Genomic DNA, 22,813 nt, shown 5'->3' with positions numbered 1-22,813 from the left:
TGAGGGTTTAGACCATCAAGAAAGGCTAATAGTCAAAACTGGGCCGATATTTTGCTAATATTTTCTAAACCGAATAACAGAAGGACCAAGACAGAAGTTCGTATGTTAGGGTCTAAATAAATAAACTGTGGTGTTTCTGCCATGTTTGTACAAGAAACATTTTTGAGAAAAGCGGCCATATGATTGTTTGTGCTACACAGCACAAGACCTTCAGGGTCTCTCAGACAGCAACTTTCATGAGTATTGACCTCGAGGGGTTAAGCATCAGAACAAGCACTCCAAATGTTTTTTGATGCTATCACGAATCACTTTGCTGTTAGTTTCACTCTAGTCCCAACTCCTTTTTTGGCAAGTCATTTTCTAAAACCACCCAGGAGCTGTAATTCAGCCCTTAAGTGATGATTTCCTGATTCTGCTCAAGCAGGTCTTTCACTATCATAGACAGTTTTCCGGTGTTTACGCCAACATCTCCACTTAGCCTCACAGAGACAAACTGGCAACCAAAGATTCATTCAGTGCTTTCCAATTCGCAGACACCGTTTATACTCTTCATTTTTTAAATCCTAATTTAATAAGTCCCTCATCGCTGTGGTACGTGCTCAGCTAAAATATACATATAGTCACGTGAAGGGCTCAGCCTCATGTTTTTATTGGCTGTAGAAATGTAAACAGCAGCCCAGCTCAGGTGTGAGGCTCATGGAAACTTTTAAGCAGCTTAGATGCCTTTGGGAAGGAGGCCGTTTCGTAGAAACCCATCCAGCCAGACCTCAGTAGAGCCCTCTGGTATCATCCCCGAGGATGTTGAGTCCACAACAACAGAATGCTGTGGTTCAGAGCTTCACGTCACATTAAAATAGCTTTCCTGAACATGTCTTGCTAACCATTTTCAAGTTGCCCTTCTTGAGACTCTAGCCAGCCATGCTTTCCAGCAGAAGTACAGATGGCACAGCTACAAATTGGTGAGAGATAAAACAGATGAAGTTATTATGCCACTGAAAGTCAATGCTGGCTGCCGCAAGTCAGAACCAGTCCGCAGATTCGTGTTGACAAATTTTGTAGAAAATTGTGTGGTGTGTGATGCTCAGACTTCAACTTCAGACTATGATTTGCTCTATTCACAGAACATTTGGATTCAGTGTCAGTGACCAACCAGGTGTACTCAGTGTATCTTGCCACTATTTGAAGCCATGACCCTTACACTGAAAACAATGATGGTGGTTGCAATAATTATGTTAAAAAAACCTAAACTTGTTTATTTAAATGTAGCTTAAATGATTTGATTACGACCACTTACCTTAAAAACATTTAGCAAATTCTGTGATGTTTTTTTTTGGTTTAAACATTTTTGTGATTATATCTCTGTTAGAACAGTTTCCTGACAGAGATAAAAACTACATTGGCTCACAAACTTTATAAACCACATCCAATTAAACTGGAACTGGTGGTTTCATCCATTTCATGACCATTTGTGTTCTGTAAATGGTCCATAGGCACGCCTTTTGAGATTAAAAATATTCAGAAAGGGGTAGGATAGTCTATTTCCATAAGTACTTGGCCTAACAACAGACGGCTAAACCACTTCCAGTAAAACCTCCTACATTAAAAGAAATGAAGCTCTTTTCGAAAAAATAAATAATTAAAAAGAGAAATACAATAGGCCAACTTAACCAAACAATGAAAGGACCATCAATCTCTTCATTGCTAACTTCTCTTCAAAATATGTAACTCTCACACAACTGATTCCTTGATTTCAAGACGAGCTAACCTTTAAAACTTGCGCATGATGTGACCTTGATACGCAAAAGCAGCTGAATGCGTCTGTGCGAATGCAACTGCACCTGAATGAGGCATTTCCAGCCGGACGACGTCACAGCTGCGACCTCTGGATGTTACGTAATAGGAACCTGCTGTGATGAGCAATACTGCGTTCCTCCTTGTAATTCTCCTCCAACAAGAAGCTCCTTTCAGCTAAATATAGAAAGGCTTAACACTGCAAAAAACCCATCACTCCCGTTATGAGATGCGAATGCTATCAAGCCAAGGGAGTGGCGAGGACTTCCGTGGCGATGGTCTTGTGGTAACCTCCCTCCATTTCAACACAATTAATCAAAGATAATCACAAAAGAGATGAAAGGGGCACATCTGTCAAGAACGAACAACATCTCTAGAGTAATTAAACGGTACTGGGAGGGGTGGACATGCGGTTTGCGGAGTACTGCCAAAACAGATTATGCCCTACACCGCTTAAGCATTCATTTATCCTTTGCTGATGTGATTAAGTGTCAAACGGCTGGATGTGTGCAGAGTCTCCAGTTGAGGTAGAAACGAATGAAGTGACCTTGGGCGATGACGCTGAGCAAGCATTATCAGGTGCTCGGGATGCTGAGGCAGAACGAGAGAGCGAGGCATCACTGCAAGCACATCTATTGCAGTGGGAGGAGGCGCTTACGTAATTTTCACACGAGAGACGGAAGGGGGCAAGACAGGGGGGAATAGGAGGTCTGAGGTGGCTACAGATCATTTGAATACATTCCTCAGTGACAACAAACTATGGAATAAATTACTGGCAGACGTGCAATTTTATTGGAGAAAAACAAAAATAAAAGGCAATTCGAATGCAATTTTATGCCTGAAAGTAAAACTCTATATAGATTAATCATTCAAGTAGCATTTAGACACTCTTAAAGATAAAGGTTCCAAAAAGAACCTTTTTAAAAAAGAAAGAGATGGTTCCTAAAAGAACCTTTGACTAAATGGTTTTTTGTGGAACCAAAATGGTTCTTCTATGGCACCGCTGTGCAGAACCTTTTAAGCACCTTTACGAGTGTATAGCATCTAGAATTGTGCGTTTAATCGAGATCACCAAATAAAATGGGTTTAGTAGATGTTATCTAGAAACTTGGTATAAGAATATGGTACAAAACATGACAGCCTTCAAGAACTTGGTACACATAAGCTTATCAGTGTTCAAAAATCAAAGCTACTACTTAAACTGCTACTAATAATTTAAAAAAAACTAATGCAGTTTGAATGTAAATAAGACATACAGTAGCGTTGAAGTGCAATCTTGTATCTCCTACCTAGTCTTTATTTTTATGGTCGAAAGACACAACAACAAACTTTCTAGACAACACAAATATGCCTACCAATACATTAACACAATACCAACAACCAAAATTTCCAAATTCAAAATTAAACTTACTTTATAGCACATGAATTACTCTTCACAGTGCCAATTTTATTTGTAAGGAAACCTCAAAGACCATGAACTCGGACCTTAGATTTTTCAAGTCTGGCCTTTCTACCCCAAGACACGATCGTCCCAGGAGATTGGCCCAAAGCTAGAGAAGAATGCAGACAGTAAGGAACCGCTGGCTGACACAGGGCAATTAAAGCACATGAGATTAAATAGACGCCCCTGTCAGATGGCTTAGCAGATAACGGCATACTCCAAAACCAGACAGTGGCGGAATATTTTTAAACTTACACTCCCATAACAAATCACTTCCATGCAAAATCCTACGCCACCTATGAGAAAAAGCTAAATGGAAAACTACAGTATAACTCAAAACTGTTTACACAATCCCAAACAGGATGTGATTACGGATTTTGGGAGTCGGACTTCGCCTAAACAAGTTTAGCAACACTATATTTGATACAGCTTGTGCTTTGCAAGGATGCATTTTCCATTCATCCAAGTCCTGGCGTGGTCACGTACAACAATTTCCGTCAACACACAGCCAACTTATCAGTGCTGTTATTGCAATTGAGTATAGCTTTGGTTATACACAAGCTGCTATCTAAACATCTGACACTACGGAGGCTAAACAGTTTTTTTTTTTGCAGAAAGCAGGTGTGTCTAAAACCAACATCCCTGAGGACACTTACGACTGGCAACGTAAATTTTAAAGACTAAACAACACCACCTGACGGCAGCGTTATAAAACAAAACATTGAACTACAAAGACGTGAACTCCTTCCACACCCGCCAACCAATAACATCTCAGCCACAGCAGACAACATACACGTCCAAATCAGGCATGGCTTGATGGTTTTCTTGCTTGCCAAACGTAAATACCGACTGTAAATCAACACAAGAGTCTAAAAGGAGACGGAAACGGTGAAGAGGCCAGAACAAAGGACAGAGAGATCAGCAAAACCAATCTCAGCTTATTTAATCAAATACATCTGGGATTTTTTCACATTGACGAGCAACCTTGAAAAACCCTGGAACTTTTTGTTATATATAGCAGCACCGCAGTAAAATAAAACTACAACCATATGTAAAGGAAAAAAAGGAAACAGCACCTCTCGAGCCATCCATGTGAATAGCAAGCATTGGTCTGTTAGCATTCACTAACTTTTGAACAGCCCGCTTGCTTTACTTTCCAATTCGAGGTAGAGGTCGAAACTAACGTTGGAGAGGGCAAAGTCTGCCCTTAGCAGTTGGGAAAAAGCAAGCTGGGAACACAGTGTCCCAACCAACATTGGTCTGCAACCCCCACACACTACAAAAAAAAAATCTCGAGCTGCATTGATTTTGAACTTCAGATAATGGCTCTTTCTCTCACAGAGAGTTCTAGCTGTCATCTTAGGACCGATCGCCCCAACATAAACAAAGCTTCGATAACATCCTCAACTCCAAGGCACTTCTGAGAACAAATATGCGGAGTAGAGGAAGATTAAACATCCCAAAAACCGGTACCTGTAAAAGAAGCAGTCACAACACACTAGAACCCCATGCAGCTTGTGAAGTCAGCGATCAGATCGTCCCGTCCTCTGTTGCGCCGGCTTTAAGACGTACTACAGGTAAGCGGCATCCGTCAGAGCGTGAACTCTTGGCATTGCATCTTCGCAGATCTGCAGTGGAGCCCCAAACTGTTTCTCCTCTCACTTTCTGACTCGCTCTCCTGTTTCCAGTCGCTGGACCGCACACAGTCGGAGCTTTGTTAGGTGGCGATTTCCCTTGGCGCGGTGCAGACAGAACAACACTTCAGTCAGCAAACAAACACAAGCGTCCGCAGCAGGCGAGCACAACGCGTACAGTTGCTCAGCACTTGTGTGTTCCTCTCTGCTGATACCCTCAGATTCCCCCTCCCATCTCGTCTTTCTCTCTCTCTTATTCTACCGCTGTCTCTCTCTTCCTTTCCTCCCTGTCTCACTCTCCCGTTGGCTCTGACTTTGAGGCGGGAGCGCTGGGTTGGCAAATAGACTCGCTGCAAACCGATGACGGCCCACTGCAGGAATATTCTGAGCCAGGAAATTTTTAAGGGCCCAAACAGCCCCTGCAAACGGTGCCTTTAGGGAAATTTTCTTCCCGTTCTGCGCTCTTAAAGAAAAATGTCAATAAAAACACACTCGCCATGGGTCGGTACATGGAGATAAGTGACCAATTTAAAGGGAAAAAATACAACTCTGGGGGCGAAGCTATTAAAAAATTAAATAGATAATCTTCTGGCATAAGGAGTTACAGGGAAACAACAGAAGAATGACGTAAACTCTTATAAATATAAAACAAATCAAAGAAAGTAGTTTCTGGTCTTCTAGCATATAATAATGTTTTACTCTAAGCTCAATCCCAAACATTTCCCCTTCAGACAAACAATTAGTCCTAAACTCAAAGCATTGGTTGAGGCTGGCAGAGAGCCACATCCTGATTGGCTAGCATGTACAGTCTTGCTTTGTTTTTTCTCATTTGCAGAGCCTAGACTAGTCACAAATGCGTGGTTATTTCTCAAGAGAACTAATGATTAGTTCACCCCCAAAAGTCAGGGACAGGAACAATGTCAGTCGAGCTTCAAATAGGCCAAACATCACAATAAACGGAATTCTCTCTGGTTCTCAGAAACGAACACATTGGTTTTCATGCATCAACCAATCACTTTTGAACATCTGTTAAGTATTTTAACTCCACCGGTACTCGCGTGCATCATTAAATGACATCAAACTGCAACATACCTGACATAAGTTAAATCGGTCAGAAAATTACTTCAATGTTTCTTTAGAATACCTTTTCTAGACAAGTAAAAAAACTGCCTAAATAATAGCGCACTAAATAACCTGCCAGTGGGGTAAAAAAAATAATTGTGTTTTCTGTTTGAAATAAGATCATTTTGCTTACTCCGTTAGTAGATAATTTTGCTTGTTCTAAGCAAAAAGTCACTCCATTGGTATTTTGGTTGGAAACAAGACAAAAAAAATCTAAGAAAAGCATTTTTGCAGCATACATGTAAATATGCACAAAGATGATCCATTACCTAACCACAGAAATGCATTACGTCATCCATTGTGTCAATCTAAAACCACTGAGAGGAGCTAGACCTCAAGCATCAGTTTTAAATCTTAGCTCTCTCTGCATTAACAAAGCAGCCACCACAGTGATCTTCTCTCAGACTCGATGACGTTATCCCTAGCAGCACAGACTGATTACGGAGCAGAAGCTCTGGAGACTACAGCACCCGTGTGATATGAACCTTCCCTTTGTGACGAGAAAGCTGCAGAGAGAACAACCGCTTTCTTCAAGACCTTTTCAAGAAGAAGCAACAACAAGGAAAATGTTCACCTGGCAAGAAAATAATCCTGCAGCGCTCAGCGTTTCTGAATAAAGCAATCAATTCAAACCCAGAATAAGAGTGCATGAGTGAACGACTACTGCGTTTTCTTCAAGAGCAGGGAAACGTGGTAAACAAAGAGCTGAGGGAGTGCATGCGTCTTGTGTCCTAATGATCCGAGTGTGAATGGACTGGTCACTCAAAGCCCAAATGCTGGACTCACTGAATCCAGTGAATAAAGAGTTGCGGGAGGCAGTAGGAACGGATGATGCTATGCGTTCGTTTCGGTTTCTCAATGGAAATGGAAGAAAAAGTAACACCCTCCCCGCTAAAAAAGCCAGATTTACAGGTTTACTGGTTTATTCCACAAAATCAAGCCCAACAATGCCTGGGTGCCATGGTTGGTTTAAAAAAAAGCGTTTTAAACCACGCAATAAGTTAAGTCAACTAAACAAACGCCGCGAAATGAATCCGCGTGCAGATGCTAGCGTGCGTTCCGCGACGAGCCCGACTAAAAGTGAGCGTTTGTCGGGTCGCGGTCAATTTAAACGCTTTTTTTTTTTTTTTTTAAGTGTCCTGCGGTGGAAACGCGGACTACACGAACGCCCAGCGTGACCTCGCGGAAGCGCGTAACGCATGTGGTTCTGGCGGAATGGAACGCGACAATGAATTCCGAACGGTTACAAATAAACAGAAGAATCAAACTCGACATTCAGCGAGAAAACAAACAAACTTGAAGTCGTTCGACTCAACGGACGCGCGAGCACGCCAGCCCGGCGTTTAAAGTGCTTACCTATTTAAGGTGTACGAGCCGTTCCGTTTGAACCTCATTTTGGACGATAAAAGTTTGACGATGAAATCCAGAACTGTAAAAAAAATACTGAGCTGCTAACGGAGTGTGTTACAGTAAACCGCTGAAACACAAAGAGATGGGAGTCCCGAGCACGAGACCGCCTCTAATGTCCGTTTGCCTCAGTAGGACTGGCTTAAAATCAGACAGGGGGATGAGAAGGGGATTAACAACTCTTCATTGTGTGCCCGGTAAGTTATTTATGGCGAAAAAAAAACCCGTTATGTTTAGTCTCGGATGCGTTTCTTTTGGCGAAACCGCGGCGCGGAGGACGCTTGGCTGCGCGAGGGAAACTGGCAAACAAAGAGCGAACGTTTTACCAGACAGACGTTTTTTTTTTTAAGAAAAAAATAAGCCGCGTTTAAAGATGCTGCCAAACGCGCGTGCTTGTGCGTGTAACGCGAGAGAGAAAGAAAAGTGTCGGGGTTCACGCCACCAACTTCCAATCGTTTGTCTTCCCCCTCCGAAACGGTGAAAGCTCACAGGATCCTCCTGCGAGATAAGTTTTCGCCGTTTCCCAAGACATATCGGCGGAGGGCTAAAAATAGCCATAATGATATACTTTAGGTTGGTCTCAGCCGCCAGACCCCACCCGATACAGCAGCAAAGACTGGTTCCACTTAACTCAAAGTGCCAGACTAATAATAGACCCAGACCAAAAGTGAGAGCAGTAGGGCTCTGGAAGCAACCAGAAGAATGTTTTTGTATATTCAGAGGAAATGCAGAGATTGTATATGTATATAAATACACACATACATGCACGTATATAAAAGAACAGATCTGTGTGAATGTAGCATTGCGTCACTTGTTCGCCAATGGATCCTCGGTCCAAAAAGCTGATTAGAAACATCCCAATGAACAAGCCACACCATTCATATCCTACCACACAGCCTATATTTTTGCAGTGCATATGTCCCTCCTCATTCAGATGACTTGTTCACTCAAAACAGCAATATTAGGAATAGATACGCGTTTGTTTCTTACAAGCCGCTTTATGTTTGAAAGGATTTGCTGGTTTCTCATCAGCTGCTCGTTCTGACGGCACCCATTCACTTGCATAAAATCCATTGGCAATGACATATTTCATCATAATCCACCTCTTTAATCCCCGAGGGTGAGCGAAGTTTCGGCACATTTTCATTTTGTTTTTGTTAAACTATTCCCTTCAAGGTTCGTGTTTTTCATGACTTTTTCACTTCTGGTGTCAACAATAAGCGTGCATTTGAAATGAATTAAAATGGAATTTATTACTTAACGCCTGTTTATTAAAGAATGCGGTTCGTCTTTCGGCCTTAATCAACCCCATGCATTTATTTGATCGTGCATGTGGAGATTTGCCACGGATTTGTAATAAATGTATACGCAATTTATTACCTCAAATAAAGCAATAAAACACTGGGCCCTTGAAGTTCTCTTGCATGTGTTGCTGCGTGTAATTCGAATCGAATGCCGTTTAATGAAATCCTCTTCCCGTTCTTCCAGTTCGGTTTCCTATTTAGCATCCTGTAGGGTGTGGTGAAACTCCATTCATGAATTGAAAGGGCGCCAGGTCTTACGTGGGTGATCTTACCGACCCTGCAGTGCGTGTCTTGCGGCGGTCGCACAGAATACGACGAATGCGTTCCTCTGTAGGTGAGTCTCTTTGCGGAGAGCTTGGCTGGCTGGCGGGACCGCCGTTATAATTACAGCTAGCCGGCTGCGTCCCGAGTGATCGATCCCTGCGGCTGCAGTCTGCGAAAGAGTTATGCAATCCTCAGCGAGATCCATCAGTGCACCAGGACGGACCAGCCGTGTTTACTGTGCGGCATGGACACACACACACACACACACTTAGCGGTTTCGTGAATGCAAGACACGTGGTTACTGCTAAACTGTTGGAAGATGTTTCTTGTGCTTTAATGGCAATGCATCGGGTTTCATAGCTGTGAAGATGGTTATTCTTATCGCATGTCACAGGCTGTTTGCTCTGTATCTGGGTAACAGGGCAAGTTTTTGGCTGAACCAATGCTCAGAATCATTTCAGAGACGGATTTGGGAAATTCTGTCTGCCAAACTCTTACAAAACTCAAGCGCAAGTCTCCCACAAGCACCATCCATCACTAGGGTATGAGGTAAATGTCATGTTCGAGAACAAGATGGAAGACCAAGACAAAAGCTCAGGGGAGGATGAAGTCGAATGTTCCATAACATAAAATCCAACGGCACTCGAAAGTATGAACACACGCAAGAAATCCTACAGAGGGCCAGGGTTGCCAGGTCCGTTTGTTATTTTTAGTAGTCCCCATCAAAAAATGCATCTCAGGGAGATCTAAAGAACAACCTACAGCAAACACTGCGTAGTTAAAAGTTCTTTCATCACATCTGAAGTAAATCTTTATTTACTATATAGGTATGTATAAAAATGACAATTAACTTTTGAAGATGTGTGTGTGTGTGTGTGTGTGTGACCCTGGACCACAAAGCAAGTCTTTATACAGGTATATTTGTAGCAATAGCCAACAATGCATTGTACTGGATTTTTAGGATCGTAAGGAAGTAAAGTAAAGCTCCATGATGCTTTTCTGTAAATTCGATCATTTGTAAGACTTTAGTTGGACAACTTTAAAGACTAAAGTTTAGATTCCAGACCCTCAGATTCCAGATTTTCAAATCTCCAAAATGTAAAGCGTATATGATGTATACATGTCAATTTCGCAAAATTTAACCTTATGGCTGGTTTTGTTGTCCAGGGTCACATATTTGAAGAAATACGTACGTAGAATTATATAAATATAGATTATACGTGTATAGTCTAGTCAAAGCCCCCTAGGTCTTAAAGGGATAGTTCGAACTGCTGAATACGTTTTTTTTGGGCATAGTTTTGAAAAACCATGGTTGAACCACTGATGTCCCAACGCATTTAACAAAGTCTTCACTACCTTTCTGGACACTGCTTGTGTTAGGTGCCCTCGACGTATAAGAAGGGGCTCAGATTTCATCAAAAATATCTTACAATCTGCCGTTAAAACAGTCGGAAGCGTCGCTGCCCAGACTGACCGCTGCTGGACGTTCATCACACACAATCAGATCAATCCGCATCAGCCCCGGATGAACCCCAGACTCACAACAGGCCTAATTACAGCAGGAAAGATCGAGAATAATACGTCAAATGTTATTTCTATTTGTTGCCTCGTTGGCCTAATTAACGTAACAAGATTTTGGCCTCAGAGTGGACGCAATGACGAAGCGACCGATTCCGAACCCCGACTGACCCAGCGAGCTATGAGGCGCCAGGAGGAAGCTCGCCGACTCATGTAACTCGATTTATGTTCGGATAAATAGCTGAAGAATGCGCTATTAGTTGAATGTTAACATCAGCGGGAGGCTGCGTTCATCTCACTCCTCTGGAACGTTCCACTCGAGAGAGGAGCCGTTACTTGTATTTTGCTTTGTTTCGAAACGTAGAGATGAAGCGTCAAACAAGAGAAACGGGTGACTAAAACATGCATGGAACTTCTTTTACAGTAGCAGTAACGGAGAGAGAGAACACAGCTATGATTGGAGGTGAAGTGCTTCCATCTGGTGTACAGAAGAGTACATAGCACTTTTGGGCAGGGAACAAACATGTTGCAAATATTGCATATTTTTATCGTATCGATTTGCTTGAAGACAAATCGTATGGATGAAGTGACATGAGTTTTTGGGTGAACGATCGGTTTAATATCCTTCCCAACATATACATGAATGATTACGAAACTTCGCATCAGGTGGTTTTCTTCATGTTTCTGAGCTACGGGGTTTTTGTGGGTAAATTGAGCGTAAATGTTTTGTCTCGTTGCAATATCCTGCAATCTGGAGAATCACACTTGAAGTCATTATACCGCGTATGGTTTCATTTCTGTATCATAAGCTGAAGAACATCTGACACAAGGAGTTTCGCACGGTTCTGCCAAAACACGTTTCAGACATGAGAAAGATTTTGACTGAAATGTCTGAAAATAGACTGCTTTTTTCCACCACATTTCCACCAGTGCCACGTCCATCGCTATTAAAATTATTACATGTAAAAGTTAGAATAAGAAGACTTTAAGTTCAAAAAGAAGTATCACATGTTATGATTGTATTGTAAAAATGTTTATTTTTGTCATTATTGCTATTTTGATATAGAGTGTTTATCTGTTGTAATTATTTAGATTCATTTATTTTTATAATTTTACCATTGCGTTTTTAAATGTGCAGTACTTTCTTGCTTGCTGAAGGATGCCTTTACTTGATCGAAAATACAGTAAAAACATTCGTATTGTGAAATTTTACTACATACTAAATCTTAAAAAGTTATTTATATCAAATCATATTTTCACATTTTTCTAATACTAAAATGCAGCTAGATTAAAAAAGAAAATGACACGATAAATTGGTCCACGAAAAATAATTCCCCCTGAAGGAACACCAATTTTATGGCCGACCATCCGATTAACAAACACTAATCGTTGAAAATGCAACTTAAATCACACCACAAAGAAGTTAACAGAGAACAGAAACCTCAAGGTTCAAAAAACAAGACATGCACAGTTGTTGTTACGGTCTGTCCGAGGTCATTTCGGGGCATTCTGCAGCTGTCAAGCTTTTACTTGCTAAAGACACTAACTGCCCAAAAAAGACATTAAGTTCAGTTCTGCAGTAAAAACCACAAACACTGCACATTTTGCACAGTGGTTCCTGTAAATGCGTTTTTTATTCGGAGTTATCAAGTGAAAAAGCATTGACGTAGATCTATGCAATACGTGGACGTCTGTTCTGTCTCAAGGCCGGGGTATTGTTACATTTAAAGTCAGCGTGTTATTCGCTCATTCGGGATTCGTATTGTGACTCGCTAAGTGCGCCTTATTGTGTGGAATATTTCCTGTCTGCAAAAAGCAAGATCTGTCGTCGATAGTGACAGCTCGGAGGCCACTTCCACAGCGAGACGCGAAAAAGACGTTACGCACCTATTCGACATTTCCTATCACTCTTTTTATAAAACGGTTTCCTTTCAGATGCTTAGCTATGAATTCCTTCGCTTCTACAAAGAGTGGAAATGGACGTAAGGAAGGGAAATCAAGAAAACGCGCTCATTTTATTTAATCGCCCAAGTAGTATCTAAACCAAAGCGGTTTCTTGAAATATATAATATACTAAAAAAACTATTGAGAAAAGCCATGTCAGGAACTGCACTCCACTCTTCTCACACAGGTCCTTTAAGGTATCTTGAACTAGTGGTGTGCCTCAGGGCTCTGTTCTCGGACAACTTCTCTTCTAGCTTATGATTTTTCATATCGCTGCTATGCGGATGACACTCAACTCTATCTCTCATTCCATCCTGATAACCTTGACGATGGCTTTAAGCTGGGCATTGTATCGCGCAATATATTCATACGACCTCCATCGCCTGTTTTCAAAAGGAGCGGGAGTTAATACACAGAACCATCGTTTACGAGCCTGTTGGCATGTTGTTACTTTCGAATGCTTCTGTTGTCTTCGTTTAGCATAAAAGCGTGCGCTAAATGACTAAAATGTAGTAATAAATAAATAAATGCACAATTGAAACGAATTACTCATCGGCTTATTGATTGGCCATCCATTCACTCTTTATACTACGACGCCCGAATGCAGACCCATTTATGTTGAGACTGAAATCTTTTATTTGTGCTGAATGGTACGAGGTTGCGGGTGGATCAGTAATATCAGCACCTCTGGGATCTTCTGCTCCCGACTGCAGCTGTGTGAATGAGCTCCGGGTTTGACTCGGTGCCAGCGGCGCAGGAATGTGAACCGATCTGACCTTGACATCGCCGTCCAGTTGCTGGACGCGTTGCAGTCCTCCTTTTAATAATTACACAGCACACAAGTCAGAGAAGCTAAAGGTGATATTGCGCAATAAACAAGCTGTTTTTGTTTCGTTATGGATGAACGTTAATAGGGAATGCACAAAATATAGAAAATTCAGGCCCGATTGCAGATTACGAAATCACGGTTTAGGTCGATAGCTAACGTGGGAGAAATAATTACTGAATAAGTACGGCATCCAAAAAGAAAAACTTGTGGCATTGACTTGGATTCCAAAAAACAATTAAAATCGTATCATTCAAATTAATTTGAAGTCAAAAAAAGATGTTTAAAAATGAAACTCTTGATGAAAAAATTAACATGCAACACATGCAAGTACAACATCCAGAACACTTAAACTAAAACGCACAGATATATTATATTATATAAGACATAATGAGCTCAATGACAGTGACGTTTGCGGACATGAAACGCACTGCACAGACAAAATAAAATAAACGAGATCCAGTCTGAAGATGCCGCTCATGTAATAATATCTAAAACAAGGAAACCCGTGAAACACTTTTGTACAGTAAGTTCACTGAATCATTAAACTGTAGTCAATTGCAAATCTACGCTTTTGATTACACCGGAAAGGCCTTAAAATCACTTTTAATGCGACAAAAAGAGAATTTGACCGCAAAGGGTAACTATTTTAACAAAACCACTATCAAAAACATCAAAAGGACCTGTCTTTTATTAATCATGTTTTAATAGTCATGACAGCATAATAGTTCGAATGACTGGAAGGACAAGACATACTGTAACTCAGTCAGGCCAAATCAAATTAAAGAAAGGCAGGATCATGTGACCTTCTGTTTAATCAGAGCTCATTGGCTGGCAGCGGACATTCCTCCTCGGCAGCCAATAACAAAGACATAAAGTCTCGCACTAAAGGTCAGGGCATAAGGGTTTGTTTTCGATTTTAATAGACTGATGGAGGCTGTGAAGAGTCTGTTTGAGCCAACATTACACAAGCTACCTCTAGTTTATTGACATTTTGTGTGGTTTACAGTGCTAGTAACCATGTTAATTTACGGGCTAGCAGTTCGCTTAAGTAAAAATAGGTCAACACAATCACAAAAGGTTATTGGTTTTAACAGAAATGTCAGCCTTGCACAACCAGCCGAAATACACACGGGCCACAACACAAATGATTCGTCTACAGTATTTTATAGCTACATCAAATACAGATTCTAGTTACTGATTCAACATCTGTTAGAGAATGACAAATTAAAGTGTTGACGTTAATGGAAACAAAAAGGCTTTCTTGTGTAGTTTTCAATAAACGTCTTTTTGGAAGGTAATCTTATTTTACATACATCTCCACATATTAATTCAAATGTTTTTCAGTTGCACCACATGACATTTTACAACCTGAACAACCCTTATTTTGTTATAAAATAGTTTGGATTTTGAGAGTCATTGGGGTTTGCTGGGGTTTTATTATTAGCATGTTTTATTTGCAGTGGTTGCACCACGTGACTTTTTTGGCAAACAACCATTTTTCTACGTTTATAAGCAAAGCAGTGAATTTTTGTGATTTTTGTTTTTGAAAGAAGAAACGGAAGAAAAATGATGATCAGACAACTAATATATATATATATATATATATATATATATATATATATATATATATATATATATATATATATATATATATATATATATATCAATATATATATATATATAATTAAATACTTTTTTCAACTTTTTCAGACATATACATGTATATACATAATATACACACCAGTTTTATTTCTATTTAATTGAACTATTGTAGTTCAGAGACGTTTTAAATACAGTAGAAAGCTTAATATTTCGTAATATTTCTAAACTTTGGTCTTGTTTTGAAACGTACTGGCGCTGTCAGTTCCTCACTAAGTATAGAATTTGCAAGCAAACAAGCAAGTAAGCAGCAATGCCAAGTAAAACAAGTACAAACCCCAAGGACAGACGGGGACCTTTCAGAAGGAAAAAACACGGCCATAATTCACCAAACAAAAGTCAAATACAGTTCTGAAGACCGCAAATAATAAAGTTTCATTCATCAGCCCCTAAACGCGGTTCATCATTACATGCGCCAATATAGCGAAAATACATAACTAATAACCGAAGCTGACCAGTCCTAAAATCCCGACCTGGAATAATAAACGTCGTGGCTATTGTAAAAACTGACACGGTTCCCATAAAGCACTGCTCTGAAAACAATGGCTCCCTCCACCCAGTGGAGAGCACTTCCTTCCCTCCGGCCTTTCTGTAATCGCTATTTTTTCTACATAGTGGAAATCTCCACTCCGATAAAAGTTCTGTACTCCATCCTATGTGTGTCAAGTGCCCTCCAAAGTCTATAAAACTATGCTAACAGAACCTGACCTGAGCAGATCACATGAAGTCCAACCTGACAGAGAATACATGGTTATTAACGTACCGGAAATTGCCGATTACTGCTATTGCCGATAACCGATAAGCTAATAATTATTGCTGATAACTGATAAGATCATAATTACTGTCATTACTGCCGATAACCAATAAGATATGAATTATTGACATGTTATTGCAAACAACCTTTAAGATGAAAATGATTGCCGATATTTCCCATAACCGATAATACAATAAAGTCGGTAATTAGCATCTTAACTCATAAAATGATGATTATTGATTACGCTGATAAGCGATACAATGCTAATGACAAATTATTGAATGTAATTATTGATGTTATTGCCAATAACCGATAACATGTATTGCAGAGAAATGATAAGATGATAATTATTTATGTTACTGCCAATAAACCGATAATAACCGATGATAAATAACTGACATTATTGTTGACAAATGATAATTACTGACAAGTTATTGCGATAAATAAGATCAAAGTTGCAGATAAGTGAAAGATGACGTTTTATTGCTGGTAAATGGCAAGATGATAATTGTCGCCATAGCAATTCTGTACAATTTTTTAATAAATGAAAAAACATTTACTCAAAACTTCAGTGTAAAAACGTGTAAAATAATAACTATTGAAATTCTCCGCACTAATCTCGTTCGTATGTCTCTGAAAAACCTATTTAACGAAATTCAGATTTCCTTATTAATACCTACAAAGTGATTTTTACAACTGCCGCTTTATAAAACAGTTACGTCTTCACATTCGATTGGCTTTTGAGAGCGAGGTAAAAACGAGCCCCGACCTGAACTACATTCTACCCAATGACTTTCGTGTCATCTCTCACGCTAAATTTGCCGGCGGGTTTCAATCCGTTTTCTCTGCCAAAATGGCTTCCGAGACGTCAAAACAGGAAGGGATTCGGCCTACCAGTCTGCAACGGCCAGCATGATGCTTTATGTGGTTAGAGCAGACAAAAACAACAACAGCGGTTCAACGGAGGATGCTTATGTAATGAGATAGGAATGTGAATGTATGGTCGCCGTCTTTGGACCTGTTAAACCAGCTGCACGATGGCATAAACCCACAGGAATGCCGGACAATGCCTGACCTTCTGTCTATAACCAGAGGCTGAAGCCACATGTGACCTCTCGCCGTCAGACAGCCGAGAGATGCTCTTAAAATGACGTCCCGCTGCACGTTTTATCTCGCACGTGCTTAGTCGTGTATGTAAATGACAGTATATTACTTTTTGCATATGGGAGTCGGTGAGAGAAGTCCGCTCGGCAGCGTCGCAAGTCGAGAGCTCCTGATTTGATCCGCACGAGCAACAGATAGCCTCGACTTTATGCAAATGAGCAGCGGCGGTGCGGCGCGCAACCAATGGGAGACGGCAGTTTACCAAACTCTCCGAGACACTGACTTTGCTTAGAAGATATGATTAAACAACATTCCATATTATACAATAGGAAAAAGAAATATACTAAAGTTCGTAAAAATTACGTCTGGTATATACAGTATTTACTGGTGATTTTTGCAAAAATAAAAAAAATTATTAAATACTGATATAAAATTAATCCTAACAATCCTAATTATTAATTACGGCTTTTCCCCCTCAATAAATTCTTCATTTGGTGCTTATTAATAGCGTTAATATGTACTTAATTAGCACTAATAAATGGTTAAATGTCTAGTAATATGCATGCTAATAAGTTTCACCTCAATATAAAGTTATCAAATTAATCACAGATCACTGTATACTAAAACATACCGCATTAAAATCTTATTTCCGCCGTGGAAAGAAATAAAAACAGTAATTGCACCTTTTGACTTTTTTTCTGCGCAATTGTGAGAAACAACTCAAATTTCGCGCGACAAAATTGCAAGATATAAACCGAAAAAAATTATGTTTGATGTTATCAATCATTGTTTATCAAGTTCAAGTTTCTTTTTTTGGCGTTTGTTACAGTATTTAAATATAAAACATCAAAGTAAAAGGAGACGATAGATGAGTAGTAAATGTGAGAAAATAAATAGATAAATACAACATTTTAAAAATAGCATTTCTAATATTAATAATAATAATTGCCCCATCATTTCGAACGGTGTGTGTGGTGTATAGATATTTTGCAGCTAGATTGATCTTAGAGTATATAGTACAGTTTCTCTGAGTCATTTAGAGACAAAATTTGGTTTAATTCTGTCTATTCTTTTTCACTTTCATTTTTGAAATATAAAGTCAGAAGTTTGCTTTACAAATTAAGAAAACTAAAAATAGAAATAAATCAACTTAAAAATGCTAAAAAGTCCTAATTTAATCGTTCTAGTTCTAAGACAAGCTCATTCTTTTGTTTATTCTTTTTACTTTAAACTTAGAATTGTATTGATATATATATATATATATATATATATATATATATATATATATATTATATTAATATATATATATATATATTGTTTATGCTGAGTCATGAATAGGACTTTTTTTTTTTTTATCAGAATAGCAAGATAAAATCTATTATTAATCTATTATAAATATTACACAGAAGTCTCTGAACAGCATTTATTAGTCAATCCTGCACGAAAAAAAAGAATTCAATACAAGTATATCAACAAATAACTAGACCAATAATCTAGCATTAAACGGCTCACAGAGTTGCATTGCACATGTGATGCCAGAGGTATAATTACTGAATTTAAGGCAGATAAAAGCGCAATAATAACCCAAAAAATATACTCTGAGCAGATCTGAACCTGCAATTGAGATGAAACAACCATAGATATTGAAAAGCAGACTTGCTTGAAGGAAAATATATCAACTAAACTAAAACTTAAGGCATGCTATCAAACAATGTATAAAATGACCTGATACACTATCAGTACAGCATCATGAAGATAAAACACATTCTCATAAAATAAATGATTTTTATGTTTAAAAGAACTAATTATTTATTAAAAAAAATAAATGTGATACCAGAAGATTCTTTAACCAAAAGTGCCCAATAATAAGATAAAGTAAGGAAGTAATGTGATATCAATACAGCTTGTAATTAATCACAGTATGAATAGTCTTCATTTCCTGCGGGATACCATCACATTAAATATAAAAGTCTGTCCAAAAACAATTTTTTTTGTCTTTTAAAATGTCAAAAATGACTATTTAAATTCGTTAAAATTACATTTTAGAGGGTTAGTTCACCCAAAAGTGAAAATCATGTCATCAACGAACCGTATGAATTTCTTCTAAAAGCATATTTTTGAAGACATTTCTTGTTTTTGCCCATACAATGAAAGCCAATGGGGTTTGGTGTTGTTTTGGACAAAAGGATAAAAAAAAAAAAAAAGAAGCAGCAATTTTCGATTATGCATTTTAATTTTTGGTGAACGTCCCTTTTTAGATAATCCCACCAAGCCTACAGTACTTTAAATTAAGATATAACTCAAAGTGAAGTTTACACAGAGCATCAGGTTAACGTGAAACTAACCTCCTAATAGACACCCGCCCAACCATTAGCCGATATAACGAGAAAATCTCAAAAACTAACTGGACGTGAAAAAGCAAACGTCTCGATAGATCATCCGGCGACTGATTCTCGACCTGAAATAACCCGACAGGTCAGGGTGTAGCTTCTCGCGCGGCAGGATGTCGTGAAGAAAACCACACGACTACAGCAAGGTGCCGGCTTCCACTTAAAGTTATACACGGCGGCAGAAAACATCCCGTGTTCAAGGCCAACGCGGTTCAATACAGTCAGCGAGCCGATTCCACCGTGTCTCGGAGCTTGTTCGCTTTTTAGGAAAAACGCATTTATTCAAAAAATGTGAAGTCTCGCGCGCTATTAAAAATAAAGGCCCGGAGAGGGTGTTCGTTTCGGGCTCCCAAAAGAACCTTACAGTGAACGGTTAAACAACCGTTTTGAATCAAAACGAAATTCTAAAGAACGCTTGTCTGCTTCCACGGGTGTTCAAAGTTCTTCTTGGAACTCAATAAAGAACCTTTATTTTTATTTATTTATTTTAAAAAGTGCACGTGATAATTCCTAAGTGGCTGAAATAACGAACACGAACTCACCCCATCAACCAGTCCATGCTGCCGGGAGCCGACCCGCGCCAGCTCTGCTGTGACTTTCACCGGCTGTTTATAAAATGATGTCCAGGGCTGGATTCGGTTCTTCTGGAGCGGAGCCTAACGGTGCTGTCCGCGGAGCTGCTCCTCGTGGACTTTGACTGATTTGTGGTTTGGCGATCTGGTGCTCAGCTGTCAGGACCGCGCTGCTCGTGTCGCGGAGCCGGTGCTCCGGTGCTCGTGTCTTAACGTCTGCGAGGCAGACATGAAGCGCGCTCGGTGTCCGAAGCCTCGGTCCCGCTGCTGCTTGATTACAGGAATCCGGAAGTAAACACGGACTGTGTTTCAAAACCCCGGCGAGACGACTGTCAGCGTTGCAAAACGGAATTAACCAAAATAATTTTTTTTTTTAAACTGTCTAGCTAGGCAGCGTACTAGGGTTTGAGACACGACCACCGTCGCTTCCGTGCCTGTCATTGTTCACCTCAGCTGCTGTCAGAAATAAACACAACATCCCGCAAAAGACACGCGCGCGTTTAATTACACCTCTTCTTATCCCTCGGATCCCCCCGTTTATATTTTAATTCATACACTTGATTTATTGCTATACTCTAACCGTTCATCTCGTTTTTATTTCTTTCTGGCGTGCGTTTGAGACTAAAGTCAGACTAAATTATGCATATTCCAGAACAGTTTTGTTTGTGTGTGTGTGTGTGTGCGTGTGCGTGTGCGTGTGCGTGTGCGCGTTTCTTTTCATACTGATCTCTTTTATTATATTTTCAACATCTCTAGCAAAGTTGTCACGTCAAGGAATGAAGAGCGATCTTTCATCCTACCAAAAGATGGCGCTGTAATTGTTATTATGTCATCGCAAACTCCATTATTACCCAATTTTTACTTCAACCCTGCTCCCGTGGACCCGCTGTCCTGCAAACTTCATTTCCAGCACACCTGCTGTATTCCCAAGCAGTCTTGAGGAGCTTAATTAGGGGCTATGGGTGTGTTTAATTAGCTAAACAGGGTTGAAGAGCCTCTATGCTAACTCTGCGGCAGGTTTTCACACTTCAGTACCGTATTCTATCCCTGCCTGAAGTGCCAACTAAAACCTCCCTCTTAACAGATGTTCGGTCTTTACGTAACATGTGGTTTGTAAAGAGATTTTCACTCGCGAAGCAGTCACTTTTATAGATGTTTTTTTGTCTTTAAAGCACGAGGAACTTAAGTAGAATCGCGAAATAAAACGATTTACGACCGAGGCAATTCCCGAAGAAGTCGCACGGGTGAAGGCTAGAAATAATAGCAAGGAAATCTCGAAATTTACTTCATATCTCACAGAATAATTTCTGCTAATCGCGATTTAGGCTACCTCGGTGAACCGCGAAATTCAATTAGCACTAGCGGAATGCTACCGTTTTAATGGCGATCGGCGCCAGTAAAGTAGTTAGCGTAATTAATGTAGCCATATAAAGTTCTTTTGACAGCTTTGTGCGAAAAACCATCGAGAACATGTATAGGTCTTATAATAAAAGTCCAATAAGTATCTTTATAATGCTTATTTTGGAGACTGACAGGCCCGGTCGTCGTTATATGGAGAAGAACAGTTTGGACACGCCGTTAAACATCTCTTTTTGATAGCCACGTGGGTTTGTATTGATCGTGAGGATGAGTAGAAGATGACAGAGCCATCCCTTTAAGGTTATGAGCAGGTCTTACGTGAAATCTTAGCGCACGGGGTTGATTCCCTTTGGAGGCTCACCTCGTGTGAATACCGCACAAATCAATACACATCTCTCCGATTCCAGACAGGCCGTCTCCTGCCTCGGCGCCCGAAGGACTCGGAGCTACCTGCGATTCAGGAGCACATCTGGCCCACCTGACAATTATAAACGGTGTCTCCTTTCATCGGCATCATTGAAATCACAGGAGAGCAGACGTTGACGCGTGTGGAAGGAGAAAGAGGTGCTCTGAATAGGGCATGACTGCCGTGCGGCCTCCTTGGTGACAAATAAAGCGGGAACAACAAGGTTACCAACCACCAACAGATGGCAGCGGCATATAAAGGCCAAGAAAACTTAAGTACGCAGCTTGCATCACATATTTTTAAATAAATGCCCTATGAAAGTTGCCTAACCCAGTTTTAGGTCAAACTAAATTATATATATGAGCTTTGTTATTAATTTCTTTGAGGTTTATATAACTTAACAACCCTGTGACCAACATTTGGAACATGTTTAATACAGCGCGGATCTGGGCGATTTTGTGGGTTTCTAGAAAAAAACGTCAATTACGAAGCGAAATAAATGCATTTTAGTTAAACGTTGCGTGTAAATAATAATAATAATAATAATAAAACCTACGCCAGAATGGGTAACATCTAATTTGCAGCAAAATATGTTCATAAATGTATCGTTACCGTAAAGGAAAATATTTGTGAAATCTTTTTTTTTTTTTTTTTTCTTACAATATCTCGGGTAACAGAGTTCAGTAGTATGTGTAAAAACTGAGAAAATATAATAAAAAAATTTGCTCATCTTCCAAAGTGAAAATTATATTACTTTGATGTCTAAATTCCAAAGAATGTTTAAGATAAAAAAAAAAAAAAAAACGTTTAATTTAAATTTGTTAATAATTAAAAGTTAAGTCATTTTCATGCACTTATTATGGCCAAAATGATTAAAATTTTCTATTATTTTAATTGTTACAATCTCGAAGGTCAAGACCCCGTTTGAAGTCAAGATTTGAAGAAACGTTACAGTTTAGTGAATTTGAGAAAAATCATTTTGCTTTAAATGAGGTTGAATTAAAAAACGCGTTAATAAATGAAATATTTGGTGCAAAATAATGCATACGAAAACGGTTATGCATACACAATCACACTTTACTTCCAAATCAGATTGCATTAGCAATTAGCATTAGCACCCGAAAGCTGCTACTTTGCGCTCAAGGGTCAAACGCTTATTAAAATAACTGCACGGGTTTGTAAAGAGGTATGTGATGAATTGTAGTGGCTGTTTTCAGATTATGGCAAAACCTTTTTTTAAATTGACTCTGGAAGGCAGCCACAGTAACACAGCGTAAAAATGCTATAAAGTGCACGAATACATAATTTTGTGGCA

General features: G+C 39.5%; 1 protein-coding gene across 3 annotated transcripts in view; it reads right to left on the bottom strand.

Annotated features, from left to right (window-relative positions):
- Nucleotides 1–19,999, bottom strand: part of mob2a (MOB kinase activator 2a) — a 34,906-nt gene extending 14,907 nt beyond the window's left edge. The window contains exon 1 of one of the 3 annotated variants that reach the window (XM_043227654.1): nucleotides 19,704–19,999. In XM_043227654.1, the coding sequence (XP_043083589.1) occupies nucleotides 19,704–19,720 (17 nt within the window). In that variant the 5' untranslated portion in view covers nucleotides 19,721–19,999. Of the gene's footprint in view, nucleotides 1–4,705; nucleotides 5,092–7,344; nucleotides 7,497–19,703 lie in introns of those variants that run through there. The other 2 variants (XM_043227653.1, XM_043227655.1) reach the window with 2 other exon arrangements.
- Nucleotides 20,000–22,813: the final 2,814 nt, after the last annotated feature.

This window comes from Puntigrus tetrazona, chromosome 25 (assembly GCF_018831695.1).
Source record: "Puntigrus tetrazona isolate hp1 chromosome 25, ASM1883169v1, whole genome shotgun sequence".
Lineage (NCBI taxonomy): Eukaryota > Metazoa > Chordata > Actinopteri > Cypriniformes > Cyprinidae > Puntigrus > Puntigrus tetrazona.
The sequence above is the reverse complement of the archived record's forward strand: the minus strand, read 5'-3'. Positions and strand labels throughout refer to the sequence as shown.